Here is a 17,648-nt window from a genome sequence, read left to right as displayed (position 1 = left end):
GAAGAAACAGCAGACGAGAAGCAGTGGGCGAAAAGGTTACCATCAGAGGGGCAGCAAGAGAAAAACTCCCTGCAATATCCCTCAGCATTTCGGCTCTTAATGCTTCATTTCTAGTTTCTTAAGAACATCGCAGAATGAGAAACAGTGGAACTTGGCGTCACTTGCTCTCGTTCCAGCTCTGCGACTGTCCTCGCCCAGCCCTGATCGGGGTACTTAGATTTTCTGAGTCTAAGATAGGAATAATCAAAGCCAGCACACAATAAAGGTTAGTTCTTTCCCCCACTGGCTGCTTTTCATGATCTTGCTTCGGCCCAGTGGAAATTCTGAGTAAAAATTATACTTGGCGCAGGGAATTGGCATTTACGTGGCTCCATCGGTAAACTCTGAAGCACTACAGAGTTATCAGCGATATTATGAGTCACTCACACAGCTTTTGTGAGGCCTAGTAAATTCCAGATCCTGTGACAGTCACCTGCCCAGCCTTACCCTCAGGAGAGAGGTGACAAAAGAGAAATTTGTCCTTTTCCTTGGTTCCGAGAGAAAAGCAGCAGCGACAGAGGGAATGGCCTTGCTCCTGGCACGAGGCCTTCCCTGGGGGATATCTGATACCCCGGCCATCCGCTGTGAGCGGCCAGACTGCCTGACCCCAGGGCTGCAGGATGGATTTCCAGTCTTCAAAATAGGCAGACGAAGGACTCTGACCTCACAGGAACAGAGCGAGGTAGGAAGCAGGTGCTCTGACTGATGGGGGAGGAGAGAAGCCAGTAGGGATTTTTCTGTGTTACTGCTGACAGTGGGTGGAATGATCCGGATTCTCTGACTCCCAGCCGGCCAGGCTCCCTCTTTCAAGCTCCTCTTGTTTTATTTCCCTGTTCCTTCAGAGAAGACACAAAGGGCGCCAGGGGAGGCCGATTTCTCTCCCGACCATGATTCAGGAGGAAGCTCGGCCACGGCCCAGGCCAGCTGGCAGCGCCTGCAGCGGAGGGCTTGCAGAGACAGGTCTCAGAGACCCACCCCGGGCCCTGTAAAGAAGGCACCTCCTCCGTCACAAGCTCTCAGGCCTTCCAAGTTCTGCTTCGATTGAGGACTTGGCGCAATGTGCCCAGCAGGACCCGCGTGAGGGCACCGGCGTCTTCTCGCCGACATGACCCCCAGGGACAGCGCAGGCCCCGTGCGCAGCCTCAAGTTTGTGACTCTGCTGGTGGCCCTGAGTCCAGACCTCCTCCGCTGGGGAGCCGGGCTGCAGCTTCGGGACAACGGCTACGAGGAGCTGCTTGTTGCCCTGCATCCTCAGGTGTCCGAGGACCCGAGCCTCATCCCGCACATTAAGGTGAGTGGCCCGACCGAAGGTAACACCATCCTCCTATTGGGAGAGGCCTCTCGCCTCGGGTGAGGAGCTAAAACCCTGTCTGTCTGTGTCTGAGCAGTTAAGAAAGGGGTGTTTCTCAAAGGGAGCCGCAAAAAATGATAATTACAGCCAAGCCAGTCCGTTCCCCTACTTTCATGTATTCTCAGCTCGGAGCGCTGATCTAGTCCTCTTTTTGTTGTCGGTCCGTACTGATTTTAGCTCTTGTGTTTTCCTACATGACTGTTTTGGGGGTAGCAGCTTGAAAAAATAATCTATTGTGGCAACAAAGGCCCGCTGTTTGGCTGATGAATAAGCATGATTGTGCTTTTATGAAAATCATGTGATTGGATTGCATCCCGCGGGGGAGCGTCTCAGAAGGAGGGAGAGTCTGGATGACGAGCTCAAGAGTCAGAGTCTTTCTCTCCACCTGAATGTGCTGTAAGGTGGCTGACTTGTCAGTGCAGAGCGGGAAGGCAGGCCGGGGGCTCCGGGACGACGTTCCCTTTGGGGTCGCTTCAGTGGAGGAGGAGCGTCGAAAGGCGAAAGGCGAGGGCTGGAACACGCCCACGGGTGTGGCGCGAGGGGGACGTGTTGCATAAAAGCCTGAAAGCCGTTCGCAAAATGGGGCATCATCTGGACGAGCCCAGACACACAATTAGGGCTGCAGAATCTCTTCCAGAAAAGCGCCTCCGGACGTTTATTTTTTTTCCTGCTCCCAAGTTTTCCCAAAGTCAGTGCTGTCTCTAAAAGAAGGGGGCTCCTTCGAAATGTTTTCATTATTTTCGTTACTACTTATTCAAGTTTAATCAGAAAACCAAAACAGAGGATTTATTTAAGTGACAAAATAAGCTTTTCTTTTATTTGACTGTAGGAAATGATAACGGAAGCTTCCTTTTACCTGTTCAACGCTACCAAGAGAAGAGTGTTTTTCAGAAGTATAAAGATTTTAATACCTGCCACATGGACAGCCAATAATTATAGCAAAGTGAAACAAGAATCATATGAAAAGGTAAGAATTCAGGATTTCATTAGGTTAGCTTAACTCGAGAAAAAAAGAAGCTCAACCGAAATACCATGTGTTCAAGCTTTAAAAGTGAGAATTAGGCAAAACCCAATCATGGATATTAATACACAAATAATATTATTTGAAAGGTTGTTATGCATAAAACGTATGGAAATATAATAAATCAGAGAAAATTATGAAGCGCAAAGTAAGCAAAATGCTATTGCCCAAGCCACCTCTCCGAAGACCCCTGTACTTTGTAACTTACAGGATCCTTTCTGAACTTTGTGGGTGAGGACCGAGAACTCGTTTTGTGTATGAGCAGGGACGGGAACAGTCCCAACTCTGACTCCCCGCTGACTGCCCTGAGCGGGGCAGGGGCCTGCAGGTCGGGGCAGAACCTAAGCCACCCACACAGGTCAAAATACGTCTGTCTTCTCCCGCAAGAATGCAAACTAGCAGAATTTCACACCAGCCCAAGTTCAGGACACTCTTTTCGAGGCACATGTTGATAAGAAGGAAGGCACAAAGTGAGGAAGGAGGTGCGGCAGCCTTTTCTGCTCCAGCCACCAACCCCCTGTGCGCGGAGAACTCTCACGCTTGTCAATCACAGTTAAGCATCCACGCTGATGTCTGCTGCACTCGGAATGCATATGCTATAAATAAACGTTAAATAAATCTGGCACAGGTCGGTTTGAAATGACTGTGAACAAGAGTCCTAGCAGCTAACAGAAGGGGCAGGAGCAGATGATGCAGCTCAGCGCTTCAGCAACGGAGTGGGTTTGAGGGTTATAGCTACGGCCCAAGCAGAAGGGCTGACACTCCTCTCCGTGTGTCACTCGGCATGCATTTTCCTAAGATTGTTTTAATTATTAGCTCTCCCTTGCAGTTTCTTCCTCAGTAACTGAATGATATTTTCATCGTGAGAGGCACCCAGTGTCCTGAGGAAGCTGAGGGGCTCTTAAAACAGTTTGACTGATGACCAGGTGGAAGCTTGTGATGCTTGAGCACGGAGCTAGGGGAGAGAGCAGAACTGGGATAAACTGGGGAGAGAGCTACTGTTTATTAAGCTCACCTAAATGCCAGGCTTCTATATATTGCTTAATTCTCACACACACCTAAAATTACTTGCTGTTACTGCAAACTAGGAACTTGAGGCTCAAAGAAGGTACGATCTTATCCCAAGCCAAGCAGCTGGTAAATTAAAGAGCAATTTATTTTTTTTGGTTTTTTTTTTAGGGCTGCACCCAAAGCAAATGGAAGTTCCCAGGCTAGGGGTTGAATTGGAGCTGCAACCGCTGGCCTACACCACAGCAACATGGGCTCCTTAACCCACTGAGCGAGGCCAGGGATCGAACCTGCGTCCTCATGGATACTAGTCAGATTCGTTTCCTCTGAGCCACGACAGGAACTCCTTAAAGAGCAATTTGAATTCGTGGCTATTTGATTCCAAAACCTACGCTCTTTGCACTAACTATGCTGTGTCTCTGGCTGCTTTACATAGACGCCATCAATCAGTCTGGCCTTTAGTGGAACAAAAAAGCACTGGAAATAACTAACGCCAAATGACCTTTGCGCTGAGGAGAAGAGAGAACTAACTACCAGCAAAGATGACGCGAAAGAGTAAAGCAAAGGGTCACACAGCTGTTCACTTATCTGCACATAGAGGCCAATCCTTTAACCTCTCCACATCAATCAAACGCTTAGTGACTAATGGTTCCTCGCAGAAGCCATGCCAGGCGTGGCAGAGGGCACAGGACAAGCTAGACAGCCCCTGTCCTGTGGCTCCACAGTCCGTGCAGGTAGGACGTGGGGAGGGGAGGGCTGCACCCGTAGGTAAGAGCTGTATCACCACCACCTGCAAGGCAGGCATCGCCTAAGCAGCCTGCATATCCCCCAGGCAGCACCCCTTCCTCCGCTCGGACAAATTCCCAGGCAGAAATGAGGTTTTGCCCAAGTGAAGACCATCCGAGGGCATGAGTCCACAGCCCTTTGCCCAGGGCTGGCCTTGCAAAGCCCTTGGCTTGAATTCTTATCTTTTTAAAAATAAATGTTAATTATTATAAAAATAGTTCATGCCTGTTGCAAAAAACCATGTAGAAGTGTGGAAAATAAAAGGGAAAAAATTACTTCCCACTACTCCTCAGTGGTGTACATCCACACACGCGCCAGCACACGTATATCCATGCAGGGATCATTTTATATACGCTTACACATGTATTTATTTATAGGATCATATTAGATCTGTTGTTCCAAATTCAGCCTTTTTCTCTCTTTTTTAAAAGACATACATAATTTCTAAGGACAAGTCCCAAGACAGTGTATTATCTTTCTTCCTACAGATAAAAGACACAATATTGCTAAACAATATTGCTACTGTTGAATAAAATTGTGTTCTCCAGATGGTTATTTGCATAGATATTTGCTTTAGCTTTGGATTTAAAATGCTGTATTTTAGAAAGAGTTATTGAAACGGTCAGGGTACAGTACGAAACATAAATTCAGTAGAATGACTCTCTTGCTGATCTGATGGGTTATGGGAATAAACGGACAGGGCTTGAAAGAAACACATCCTCGGTCTCACGCTGATGACAGAACCCAGAGAAGGGTGTTCGCAGAGGCTGTAACATTTTATAGTACAGTTCTGAATGATGTGTAAATGCTCTTAAAACTCCTTCCAATATTTTTGTAACATTTTATAGTGATTACAATGTCAGGATTTTACAGTGCTGACTTCTGAGAAAGTGTTAAGCTGGAAAATGGGAAGGTCAAACAGAAGTAATGAAGCTCATGGCAATTTAATAGGTATTAAAATAGATTCGTTTTGGAAAGTGACAAATACTTTTGTTGATATTTGTGAATGCGCTATAAACTCCACTTAAAGGCATTTATTTTTAAATCTGTTTTTGAACTGGGACACAATTCATACCAGAAAAATGCCCATATCTTAAATGTACAGTTCAGAGTATTTTAGCAAATGCAGCTCTTTGTGTCACCAACACCACAGCAGAGAGAGTATTATCAGGCATTTCTTTCACTAGGCGCAGGTCCTGGTGACTGACTGGCACGCAGCACCCGGAGACAGCCCGCACACCCTGCAGTACAGAGGGTGCGGGAAAGAGGGAAAATACATTCATTTCACGCCTGACTTTCTCCTAAATGATGCCTTAACGGCCGGCTACGGATCACGAGGTAAGCGGGACCGCTTCTCTTCTTTGTTGGCTGCATTCACAGCATGTGGACGTTCCCCAGGCTGGGGATCCAACCCGCCCCACAGCAGTGGCCCGAGCCTCTGCAGAGACAGTGCCAGGTCCTTACCCCACTGGGCCACGAGGGAACGGCGCTCAGGGCTGAAAGGGACTCAGAGAGCCCGAGACCTGCCGCGGGACGAGGAGACAGGTCCCGTGCTCTGGAGACGCGGAGGGAAAGTGAACCCCCAGAAAGGGTTAAGCAGCAGGCCAGGGGCCCAGACCGAGAGGGCTGCAGGAATTCCAGGACGAAAGAGAACAGTCTGAGCTAAAGGTGGTCGAAAGGCTTCCCAAAGGAGGCGTCTTCCAGGTGGAAGGTCCTGCTGAGGATGCAAGGACGGAGAGAACAGCGGGAGAGGGGCAACACCGCGGCGGCCGCAAACCCGCCGGCGCCCGGGGACCCGCGAGCCCGCGGAGGGCGTCTTCACCGCGGGGCGCGGGGGGCGGGGCGTCGTGGGGCCGGGGGCGCAGGGCCCCTGGCGCCCAAGTTAGGGAGTCGCCAGCCACCCTCAAAGCAGGGATTCCGGGAGCTGCAGCGGGCCGCGCCGACGGCCTGGCTCCCGGACAGGAGGCCTCGGGGCTTGGCCGAGACGGGGCGGCGAGGGGAGGCCGGGCCCAGGCACCTTCCCGGCGCCGGGTGCTACGCTCTTGGACGCCCGCAAGTCGTCTTATTTAATCCCAACAACCCTACGGAATGGGAGCTATTCTAGAAGAAAAAAAAAAGCCAGCGAGGTCAGAAGTGCTTCCGAGGAAAGGCAAGGGTGTGTCTTCGTGGGGGGCAGCCGTAAGGAGCACCCCGGGTTTGGGCCAGCCGTGGAAGGGACCCGCTTGAAGGGGAAGCCGCCCGTCGGGGTGGAGGAAGTGCCCGCAGGTGCGGTGGACTGAGCTGTGGGCAGGCTCAGCCTGAGGCGGGAGAAGGATGACCCGAGTTTGACAGGCACGTCAGGGTCATGGGTCTAGTGGATGAGATCGGAGAAAGCAGAGAAAGCAGCTGTGGTGAAAACAAAACAGCAGGTCGGGGCTAAAGAGTCAAGACTTTTTTTTTTTTTTTTTTTTTTGGCCGCTCCCTGTGGCCTGTGAAAACTCCCGCGCAGGGATCAAACCCCCGGCAGGCAGGGACAATGCCAGACCGAGACACAAGGGAACACCTTAATTTTTGCTTTTGCTTGTAACATATAGCAGTGCCTTTCAAATGATGATTTCTCTTTTACCCCCATTGAAATCTAAATAGCTTTTGTTATTCTCGGTATAACTAGCAGGAAGTAGAGCCACAGTCTATAAAACACACTTTATAAACACTCTATAAAACTTTCTAAAAATGGCTTTTTTCCTGGTAACTGTGAGGTGCTGATAATCTCTGTACAAATATGTGACTTCCCAGCCCTTCTAAATTCCATGAGTGGCAGAAAATTTTCCTGAACGCTTTCAGCTTAGACTGTTCCCCTCCCTTCCTTTGTCCCAAGGCCCCCAAATTGCATCATCTGCCACAGCCTGAGTCAGCTCAGCAAACACTTCTTGGGTTCCCAGATCTTAAAAGAATTCAGAAAAGAAAAAAAAAAAATTGTACTTTGAGAGGGGAGTTAATCTGGAAAATTTCTATTGGGGAGAAGTCGGTTTTTATCTGAACACTGAAAGAAATACAAGATTTAAAGAGGTGGACATAGACTTACAAGGCATTTGATGCTTTGAAGGAGAATTTCCATGAGCTAAGGGTTGGGGATACATATAAACACGGAGAGTCTGAGATAAAATGAAAGAGAAAGGACCAGCCAAGCTGGCGAGGAGGTTCTGTGCCTTTTTGGTCTTTTTTCCTTCCCTGACCCCAGGGTTTCAGTCATTGTTCTAGATCAGAGAGTCACCTCAGGGAGAAAAGGGGCAAGGGTAACACAGAGCAAGGACAGGAGAGCGCCGTTTGCTCCTCTGGTGTCTTCATCCTTTGGTGTTGCTGTAACAAAATACCACAGACTGGGAGGCTTATACACAAAAGGCCGAGATCACGGCATCAGCAGAACTGGCGTCCTTGTGGCCACCTCCTGGTTTACAGACGGGCCACGTGTCACCTGTGTCCGCACGTGGCAGAAAGAGGAAGGGAACCCTCTGGGGTCTTTTTTCACAAGGGCACTAATTCCACTCAGGAGGCTCCACCCTCACGAGCTACGACCCCCCCCAAAGCCTCACCTCCTGATATTCTCACGCGGGGTCTGGATTCCCACACGGGAGTTGGGAGGACACACGCGTTCCGTCCACTGAACTGAAACATTCGGTCCCCTGCTCCCCTTCCTTTCCCAGCATCCTGGACTTCCAGCCTGCACGGAGCTAAGCAGAAACCCGCAGGCAGCTGCCCTGGGAACGAGAGGCCGTGGGCTCCTCACGCGTGGCACATGGCCAGGCGGGCAGGACCTCGCTGGTCTGCGTCCAGGCTGGCCGCATGTCCACACTGCCTCTTTGGTGCTGGTGGCGGCAGAGCAGGAGATGGCGGTGGGGTGGGGAGAGGAGAGTCGGGGAAGGACCGCGCCTCGACCCTTCGGAAGGAGTGTGCACCGTCACGGGGTGAGCAGCAAGGGCCACCGCTGACCCTGTAGGCGCTCAGAACAGAATCTCTCTCCCCTCAGGCAGAGTGTTTGTGCACGAGTGGGCCCATCTCCGCTGGGGCGTGTTCGATGAGTACAACCGTGAGAAGCCTTTCTACATAAATGGGCAAAATCAAGTTAAAGTAACAAGGTTAGTGGATCTTCGCATGTTTAAAATTCGCTGTTATTATTTATTTATTTATGTAGTTTTGTCTTTTGAGGGCCCCACTGGCGGCATTTGGAAGTTCCCAGGCTAGGGGTCAAATGTGAACTGTAGCTGCTGGCCTACACCACAGCCACAGCAACGCCAGATCTGAGCCACATCTGCGACCTACACCACAGCTCAGGGCAACGCCTGATCCTTAACCCACTGAGCAAGGCCAGGGATCAAACCCGCAACCTCATGGATACTAGTCAGGTTCATGAATCGCTGAGCCGCGATGGGAACTCCCTAAAATTCACTGTTATTTTTTAGCTCTAAAATTGAGTTTATGATGGGAGCTAAAACTTAACGGACAATTTTCAGCTCTAAAATTTTATCGCATGTTTTTAAAAAAAATGGTAAATATTTACGTGGCTCAAATATCAAAACAATATAAAACGTTATGCTCAGGTATCAGGCGTCCGGCACTCTCTCCACCCTGTTCCCGTCCGTCCTCTCTAGGTCACCCTTTGTATTAGTTTCTTATTTATTTTTTCTCTGTTTCTTCAGGTATAGATACGAATATATAGTTTACCTCACTCTTTTTTCTTTCGCTTGCATAGTGTCCAGTGTCTGGATATGCATAATCTCTCCACCAGTCTCTCCTGCCCAACAAGTGGGCCGTGGCTGGTATTGTTGTTACTACAGGTCCTAATGCCCCGTCAGAGTCGTTTCCATTATCTGCAGGCAGATCCGTCTAGTTACTGAACAGCTTCCAATAATGACTGGGTCATAGGCATCGAAGCTGTAACCTGGTGCATATGGACTCATTCTCCTCCTAAAGGTTGTATTGTTTTTCATTCCCACTCGGGGCAGCACTCGAGGCAGCTTCTACGGGAAGCAGTCCTTTTAAACGTCCCCATGACCTGTTCACGTCCCTCTTCCTCTGATCTCCAACGGCAGTGAGCTCCCAGGAGCCCTAATTCAAGGTCCCACTTCTCCTTCCTTGGCTCCAAAAGTTCACATTCATTTCCGAGTATCTTTTGCTCTGGTTCGGTTTAGCTGGGAAAGCCCTTGGCGATAAGGAGCCTCGCATCAAAAACAAATGCTTTAAAATAAAACAGAGTGCATTTCTAAATTAATGATCTTTCTTAATAGTTTTAGAAATGTTTTATGTGTGTCTAGTAATCTACAAATCTTGAAACAGATTATTTTATGATCCAGTGAAAAAGAAACCTAACTATTTCTAAAACAGACCCAATTTCTCTTCCTATTTAGGTGTTCATCTGACATCACAGGCGTTTTCGTGTGTGAAAAAGGTCCTTGCCCCCAAGAAAACTGTATTATTAGCAAGCTTTTCAAAGAAGGATGCATGTTTCTATTCAATAGCACCCAACACGCAACTGCATCGATAATGTTCATGCAAAGTTTACCTTCTGTAAGTATGGCCTCAGAATAACAAACTCCACCAAGACTCTGTCTCTGGGCAAGATAGCCGATAGGCTTTACGAGTTTAAACAAAAGACAACTAAGATTCCCTGCATTACAGAGCCTGAGGGACCTTCGAGTTCCTCCCGTTTTTACTTTGCAAATAGAAAGACCCTCAGGCCCTCTTGTCCGCTCAGGGTATCAGTAAAAGTTGATTCCTTTAGACAAGTGAGTATTTGCTTTCCAGGGAAAGTGACTGAGCAAGGGGGGCCCTGGAGACTGCAGATCAACTGCCGCCCTGGTGGTGCTCCTGTGTCCTCTCACAGGAGAGGGTCCCGGTGGCAGCGGGGCTGTAAGGTGTGGCTGTATCCCTCTCACTGCAGGGAGCAAAACACTCTTATTTGAAAGGAACTTCCCGAGTCTCTTTCTCTCGTTCTGCATAGTCTAGAAATTAAACCGTCAGCTGGAACCAAGAGAGTCAAGGAGCCAGTTCAGAAGCTCAGCCTTGTCAGGATTCCACACTAACTACCGGCTGGAGACTAGTGTGGGAGCCCAGGACCCACCTGGGAATTATTATTTATAAAGGGACCCTGTAACTGTCATGAGGCCCTCGCGCCCTCGGCCAGTGCGTTTTCTCTCCGAAGGAGGCAGCGAGGAGCAGCCAGCGTCTCCCCAGAGGCTGGATGTGGAGGTGCGGGGTTGGGGCGGGGGGGGGGGGCAGTGGGAGCTGCAGCCCCTTGGAGGTGTCAGCTCAGGGCCCGCTCTGCTCGCCCCTCTTCATCCTGTCCGTGGGTCACCTCCTCCCGGGCTGGGGGCCCTGTGTGCAGAGCCTCTGGGGAGGATTCTCTGTCTCTGGCCGACCAGCTCCCTTCCACGGACGGTCTTTTTTAAGGCGATGTTTCTTCTGCAGTCTGGTTTTAGTCAAGACGAAGAGCCAATGTTAAGGTGACTTTTTGTATTTCTTATCCAATTCACTATATTTTGGTTGATAGCTTTAATATCGGAGGCCAAGCTCATCCATGTATTTCACCCACATTTTGTGACTAGGTGATCATTTGAAAGATCATTTGAAAGACCTGCTCATCAATATCTAGTCAGGAAATCTTCGCAATCCCCTAACCACAGCCATGAAATACAAAGAAAAGAGTTAAAAACAAACAACAGCGAAACAAGCTCCTCCTCATCTCCCCACTAAGAAACTCCTGTCCTGTGCAACTATTAACTGTTTGAGGCTTCTCCCAGAGCATCTGTAAGATTTCTTTCGGCTCTAAGCCTCCAAGGCTCTGTTTTAGGAAGCATCCACTCTGTGGGGATACAGCCTCTGGGAAATAGAGCACCCAGTACTTTGCACTGCAAATCATGCCTTTAAAAGGGGTGCTCAGGTGGGTCTAGGGTCACCCAGTGCCCAAATGAGGGGAAATCAGGAAATAGATTAGGTTGGATTTCTCCATGTCCTGTTGTTACAGAGATCAATATTTGAACTAGCTCACGGATCAGCTGAGGCACAGTGGTCACTAAATATAATTCCGGGGAATAGGCTGGCCGAGATAGGTCCTGGGGTGTTGGCTTGAACATGGTACTGTGCTAAGGAATAGTTTTTAAGGACAAAGATATGTATACATATCCACTGTCTGTTATCTAAGCGCAAATAAACTTGTGACCTCGATACCAAAAGGGTGCCAGTGTTTCAAGCCGAGGGTGCCAAGGTTTCTTTGCAAACTCGATGGCTTTCTTGAGGTTAAGGGCATTGCTCTGGCACTTTCAACTTCGCGTGTTTCAGCTTCCTATTTACTTTCCGTCGTCTGAGAGTGAGAAGTGGGTCCAAGATGAGAGGAACACTTTTATTCTCTGATGGCCTTTATTCTTTTTCCAGGTGGTTGAATTCTGTAACGCGAGTACCCACAACCAAGAAGCCCCAAACCTACAGAACCAGCTGTGCAGCCTCCGAAGTGCATGGGATGTAATCAGAGCCTCGGGCGACTTTCAGCACAGCGAGCCCATGAAGGGGACGGAGCTCCCGCCGCCTCCCACGTTCACCCTCCTACAGGCTGGCGACAGAGTGGTCTGTTTGGTGCTAGATGTGTCCAGCAGGATGGCAGAGGTGACATCTGGCACCCAAATGCTTATAAATCATTCGACACTTTGACAGTATTTTTCTTTTTCTTAGAGTTGACTTACAGTGGTGTCAATGTCAGCATAGTAAACAGTCACGCACACACACACACATATACACACATTCTTGTTCTCCTACCTTCCATCATGTTCCATGCCCAGAGACTGGATGTAGGTCCCTGTGCTATGCAGGAATCACAGCACGTCCAGGGGTCGGTCCCCTTCTATTTTTACCAGAAACCCAGCTTTTAAACATTTACCAGCACAGCACTAACTACTTCCTAGGGTTGTTGAGGCAGAAAATGAGATAATGGATATGAAATGTTTGGCTTGTAAGGGGTACCTATTATTTTATTAGGGTTCTTGTGCCACGGGGGAGCTTAGGCTCCCGTCTTCTCTGGACGAGTCGTCGTGGAGGATCTGTCTTTTCTGACTTGTCTCTGAAACGTTAGGACACCACTCACATCCTCAGCGTCTAGACAGTCTGGGTCTGGCCTCCATGCAGCTGACGAGGGCTTGATCTTCGGCTACGGTGTCAAGGTCACTCGTCCTGGAGATCGGCCTCTATTGAGCAAGAACAGATGGACCGAAGGGAAAGACAGTTGTACGTGAAAGAAGACCCGAGAGAAGTCGAAGAGGAATAAGCCTAACGTAACGAACTCCTGGTGAAGCAAACTTCCCTCCCTCTTCTTGTCAATCCTCTCGCTGAAGTGCCATGGCATTCATCACTCATCTGTCAGGTGCCCAAACTGTGCTGGCCTGGGGGACACAGAGATGAGAGCACAGGGTCTCTGCTTTGAGACGCGTGCAGTCGGGCAAAGGAGACGTCACACACGTGGACAGGGACGCAGAGGGGACCAGGCTCCACAGAGCTGCGAGCTGCTGCAGCACCCGTGACCTGCACGAGACCTCGCAGAGGGGAAGCCGCGTCTTGACGGGTGACGAGCTGCTCGCTAGCTGAGCAAGGAAGGAACGAGCGTGTGCAGGCCGATGAGAGGCAAACTCGGCAGGACTTTTCAGGAAAGGCATCCGCTGCTATGGCTGTAACACCGGGTCTAGGGAGGCGGCAGATAAGCGGGAAGCTGGTATGAACTGCAGAGAAATCTAAGACACTGAATTGACACGGCCTGGACAAGGAGAAAGGGCTGGTAACCCAGGAGTGGTAAAGAGAGTTCCAGGTTTCTAGCTTCACTCCTTAGGAGCAGAGGCCACGACTATATGAGCAATATGACGATTTACGAAGCACTTCTGCAGATGAGAAAACGGATGCGAAAGAAGATAAGTTGGTTTCTCTATGGTCACATAATTAGGAAAAGCCAAGGCAGTCTTTGCTTTGTCCGCCCTCCCAGTTTCCCTCCTAGTAGCATCAGAGAAACGCTGTTTGGAATTCAGGGCGCGTAGGGCTTGAGATCCCCGTGGGCATCGAAGTGGCGTGTTTCCGAAGAGCGTGAAATGCTGGTCCGGATGCGAGGGTGCGGTGGCAGATACCGCAAGTCATCGCTGAGCGGGGCCCCGAAGCTTGGCACCACCGCCCCCAAACAAGCGCCTCAGTGAATTCACAGGCGCTTCACCTTCCCAAATGTGGTCGCTAGTGTTCCTTTACTCTCAGTAAGTTCTCCAAGGTGTAACTGTTATCATACACGTATCTCAGCTGATCCCCACAGCAATTCTGTTTTAACAAGTAAGAGAGATGATTAGTAACCCCACTTCGCAGATGGGATGCCCAGCCTAAGATAAACATGATAACAGAGGGTAGTGCCAGGATACATGCCTGACTGCTGTTCATCTCCACTGTGGGCCCTTGCAATGTCTCCCTTGCAATGTCTCCTCTTACTCGGGACCTGTGTTCAGTGAAGCATTTACCAATCTAATCTCCATGGCTTCCCTGGATCTTTAAATTGGGTTGGAGAGAAAGAGTGGACCTATGTGTTCTCAGGGAGTGGTAAATTATGAATAGCCTCTTGAGGGCAGAGTTCCAAACCACACCATCCTCCCCGAAAAGCCTCTTATTAAGCAAACAATATTCTAGGACTGCGTCAATCTTTACAACTCAAAAAATCACCACCGGTCACCTCTAAAGAACTGGCAGAGACACTTGCGAGTTAAGTTGTCCGGTTGTACTTCTGTCTGCACCACACGCTGCTACCTTTCTGTTTTCCTTTCTGCAACCCAGGCTGACAGACTCCTTCGACTGCAACAAGCGGCAGCATTCTACCTGACACACATGGTTGAGAGTCACACCTTTGTGGGCATTGCCAGTTTTAACGGCCAAGGGGAGATCAGAGCCCAGCTACACCAAATTAACAGTGACGACGACCGGAAGCTGCTGGTTTCGTACCTGCCTGCCGCAGTGTCAGCTGAAGCAGAAGCCAGCGTCTGCTCAGGGCTGAAGAAGGGATTTGAGGTACGGTGGAGCACCCCGCCCTCGGGCCACTTTCTGGCTGAGGTTGCTTCTGGTGTGGGCCATCTGTTCCAGTGTGGTCGCAAGTGCGGGAGGTAGCGCCGTGTCACCGTAAGGTCGGGAGCCAGCAGGTGTTCACCACTGAGCCCTGTGCCTAGCAAAGGGCATGCAGTAAGCGCTTAACACGTTTGCTGAAAGAATGAGTAAGTAAATGAATACAGTGGCCAAGGAGGGGGCTTCCGTGTCATCTGAACAACGGCTGACACTGTCCCTGCCCACTCCGGGGCTGTCCCATCTGTGGCTGTTGTCACCCTTGGGTTTTCCGGTCAAAGGCAGCACTTGTGGCTCCTGCCTATAGTCACACTAGGCCTCAAGCAAGCGCGTGGCAGGTAAGGCCAGAGGTGTGTGCCAGGAATAAGCGTTCATCCAAGCAGATGAGTTTGGGTGCAACACTGCGGATGCAGCCACGTGCTAGACGTCTGGTAACAAGACCACAACCACAACTGTGGCCGCCTGTAGGCAAGGGCTTCTTGGCCTTGGCTGCCCGTTTAAATCACCTGGGGATTAAAAATTCTGAAGCCTGGGTCTCACCCCCGGAGGTCCTGAGTTGACTGGTCTTGGGCGTGCCCTGGCCATGACAAAATTCTAGAGCTCCCGTCCGACGCTCATGCAGCCCAGGCTGCGCACCGCTGCTCCAGGCCTCTCCCTGGATCCCAGGAGCCGGGTGTCACACAGTGATGCTCCCCTGCCTCCGACGGGCGCCATCCTAACCTAGGGTGCGTCTCTCTGTGAACAAGAAGAGTCCCTCCACGAGTAAGCCCGCGATGGCATCAGGGTAACAAGTGCCATGGCAGGGTGAGGCCAGGAAGGGGAGGGGGGGCTACAGAAGACCTGGAAGAGGCGAGGGCCCCCGGGGGGATCTGCAAGGAGAGGGCGTTCTGCTCAGTGAGGCAGTCTGCACTCCGTTTCCTTCCAAACGACGGATGCCCTGTGTTCAGGTGGTGGAAAAACTGAAAGGAAAAGCCTTCGGCTCGGTGATGATCCTCGCGGCCAGCGGAGGCGACCAGCGCATCTCCGACTGCTTCCTCGCCGCGCTCAGCAGCGGCTCCACGGTTCACACCCTCGCGCTCGGCTCATCCGCGGTCGACAGCCTGGAGGAACTGGCGCGACTTACTGGTGAGCACGTTTCTAGAAACGCACTTCAGAGCGTTTCCTTTTGAGTTGACTATTCGATCAACAACCATGAAACTCAGATCCTGTCAATAGAATACATGGCTTCATGAAAACTATCACCAGAAAATATCCTTAGGAAAAAAGTCATTGCTGAAAACCTGCCAAAAATCGCTGGCATTTTTATCCTTTCCTTAGAAGGTGCCAATTCTCTGCAGCTAGTGAAAATATTACTACTTCTTTGTTAAGCCAGCCTGAGCAGGTGCACCAGGAAGCTAAAAGTACGTTGAAGACTAAACGCACTGACTTCGCTGATGAGGCCGCAGTGAGCACAGGATCGCACGTGTACCTGCTCGTTGTTCTAAACGAGGCGCAGAATCATTTTATCTTATATTCCTTATATTCAATAAAAATGAGTAGCTAGCCTGAAAATGGAAGGTTAGGTTTTACTGAATTACGTTTGAAAATGTTTTCAGAGTGTAAATGTAAATATGTAGCAATGTGAGTAGGTAGCGGTTAATCTAGGTTGTCTAGGGATTACCTCCATTGAAATGAATATTACTTTGATAAATACATACTGAGCTTTCATCATGTACTGGGTAGAGTTCTAGTCCCTGCACTTACGGCCGTGAACAGAACGGGCAGAGCCGTCGGCCGTGGGCTGCGCGCCCCGTGCGGTTGGATCCGGTGCCCAGCACAGCGCCCAGCAGCTCAAGCGCGGGTGCCGCCTCCCCCGCACTCACCCTCCTACGCAAAGAAAGTCTTTAAGAAAAGTCCCATCGCCGTATTTTGTGCGATTTCATACATTTAATAGCTGCCATCCCAATCATGTATTTCAGGAGGTCTAAAGTTCTTTGTTCCAGATAAATCCGACTCCACCAGCATGATTGATGCCTTCAGTAGAATTTCTTCTGGAACCGGAGATGTTTTTCAGCAGCATATTCAGGTCAGCATTTCCTCAATGCTGTGCTTATAGACGGAACCTTGCTGGAATATGTGGCGGTCCTTGTTCCACGAAAAGAGGGCTTGTGAGGAGCTTCTTGACATCAGCAGAACCAGGCTTCAGTTTTGCCTGCTGTCTGCCCTTCTCAGCCCCGGCAGCCACCTTCTGTAATTGCTCCTTCGGCCTTCCAAGGTCTAGAGCAGAGAGCTGGCTCCTTCCTTCCTTGTGGCCCAGAATGGAGTTGGGGGTGGGGCACGGGGCGGCAGGAAGGCCCAGGAGGAGAAGAAGAAGAGGGATCAGCAGATTTAGTTCTAGTTCAAACTTTCCATCAATCAGAATCCATTTTACTTCTTTGGGGGGGCGGCGGGGGAGGGGGCACGTGGCATGTGGATGTTCCCAGGCCAGGGACCAAATGCAAGCCACAGCAGTGACAATGCCGGATTCTTAACCCACTGAGCCACCAGGGAACCCCAACTTTTGCTTCTTTAAAAACTTCTTTGAAATTCCTCCCTCATATAAAAAGTATCAACTATTTCACTCAATTCTAGAAATTCTGAAAGATCTCTCCAACTACCACAGTTTATGCTGACAAAATCCTCCTTTAATCAAGTCATTTTCATAAGGGCCAACAGTTTTGTCTTTCTAAGCACTTTAAAGATCTTCCGAGTATAACTGAGTGACACTTGGAACAATTTTCACCCACTGTTTCCTCACAGATGGTAAGTGACCCTGTCAAGTTAATGGCTTGATGGGAGCAATGAAGTCAGTAAATTATTCTTAGAAAAATATTTATCATGAAGATTATATGTACACAGTAAAGGCAATAACCACAATTCCATCATTTGAAGTGAAAAAAAAGGAATTATAAAGGATGATATCTATTTTAAATTAGCTCACAATTGGCTCTTCTGAATAATATGTCTACCCTTGATTTTCTCTCTCATCATATGAAGTACAAACAAATGTTTAAAAGAGTAAAAGAAAAATTTTAACAAAACATCATTCCTATGACCCAGATTAGTTCCCACCCTTGGCCCCTCTCCCCAGTGGCTGTCTGCCTCATCAGCCCACTAGACCGTGGGCACAGGGGCAGCCACGCCTTCGGCAGCCCACAGCCCAGCCCAGGAGGCGCCACGGTGCTCAGCAGCCCACAATCACTTGTTACGACAATGGGAACAAATAACCCACAATGTCTTTGCTGCCATTCACCAAGAAAATTTCATATTCTTTGCAAGTCTGAGACATTTTACAGGGTTGCTAATGTATTTATTTCATAAATATAA

The 17,648-nt window shown here is 49.6% G+C and overlaps 2 protein-coding genes across 7 annotated transcripts in view; one reads left to right on the top strand and one right to left on the bottom strand.

Moving 5' to 3' along the window:
- Positions 1 to 17,648, bottom strand: part of ODF2L (outer dense fiber of sperm tails 2 like) — a 409,562-nt gene that overhangs the window by 99,967 nt on the left and 291,947 nt on the right. The window lies entirely within an intron of this gene.
- CLCA2 (chloride channel accessory 2) overlaps positions 881 to 17,648 on the top strand; it is a 34,132-nt gene continuing 17,364 nt past the window's right edge. The window contains exons 1-9 of the mRNA XM_003125930.4: positions 881 to 1,330; positions 2,220 to 2,357; positions 5,393 to 5,543; positions 8,212 to 8,320; positions 9,590 to 9,749; positions 11,613 to 11,840; positions 14,025 to 14,255; positions 15,251 to 15,428; positions 16,262 to 16,368. Of these exons, the coding sequence (XP_003125978.2) occupies positions 1,145 to 1,330; positions 2,220 to 2,357; positions 5,393 to 5,543; positions 8,212 to 8,320; positions 9,590 to 9,749; positions 11,613 to 11,840; positions 14,025 to 14,255; positions 15,251 to 15,428; positions 16,262 to 16,368 (1,488 nt within the window). The 5' untranslated portion in view covers positions 881 to 1,144. The remainder of the gene's footprint in view (positions 1,331 to 2,219; positions 2,358 to 5,392; positions 5,544 to 8,211; positions 8,321 to 9,589; positions 9,750 to 11,612; positions 11,841 to 14,024; positions 14,256 to 15,250; positions 15,429 to 16,261; positions 16,369 to 17,648) is intronic.

Source organism: Sus scrofa, chromosome 4 (assembly GCF_000003025.6).
Source record: "Sus scrofa isolate TJ Tabasco breed Duroc chromosome 4, Sscrofa11.1, whole genome shotgun sequence".
NCBI lineage: Eukaryota > Metazoa > Chordata > Mammalia > Artiodactyla > Suidae > Sus > Sus scrofa.
Note: the sequence above shows the minus strand (reverse complement) of the source record. Positions and strands in the feature narration are given on the sequence as shown.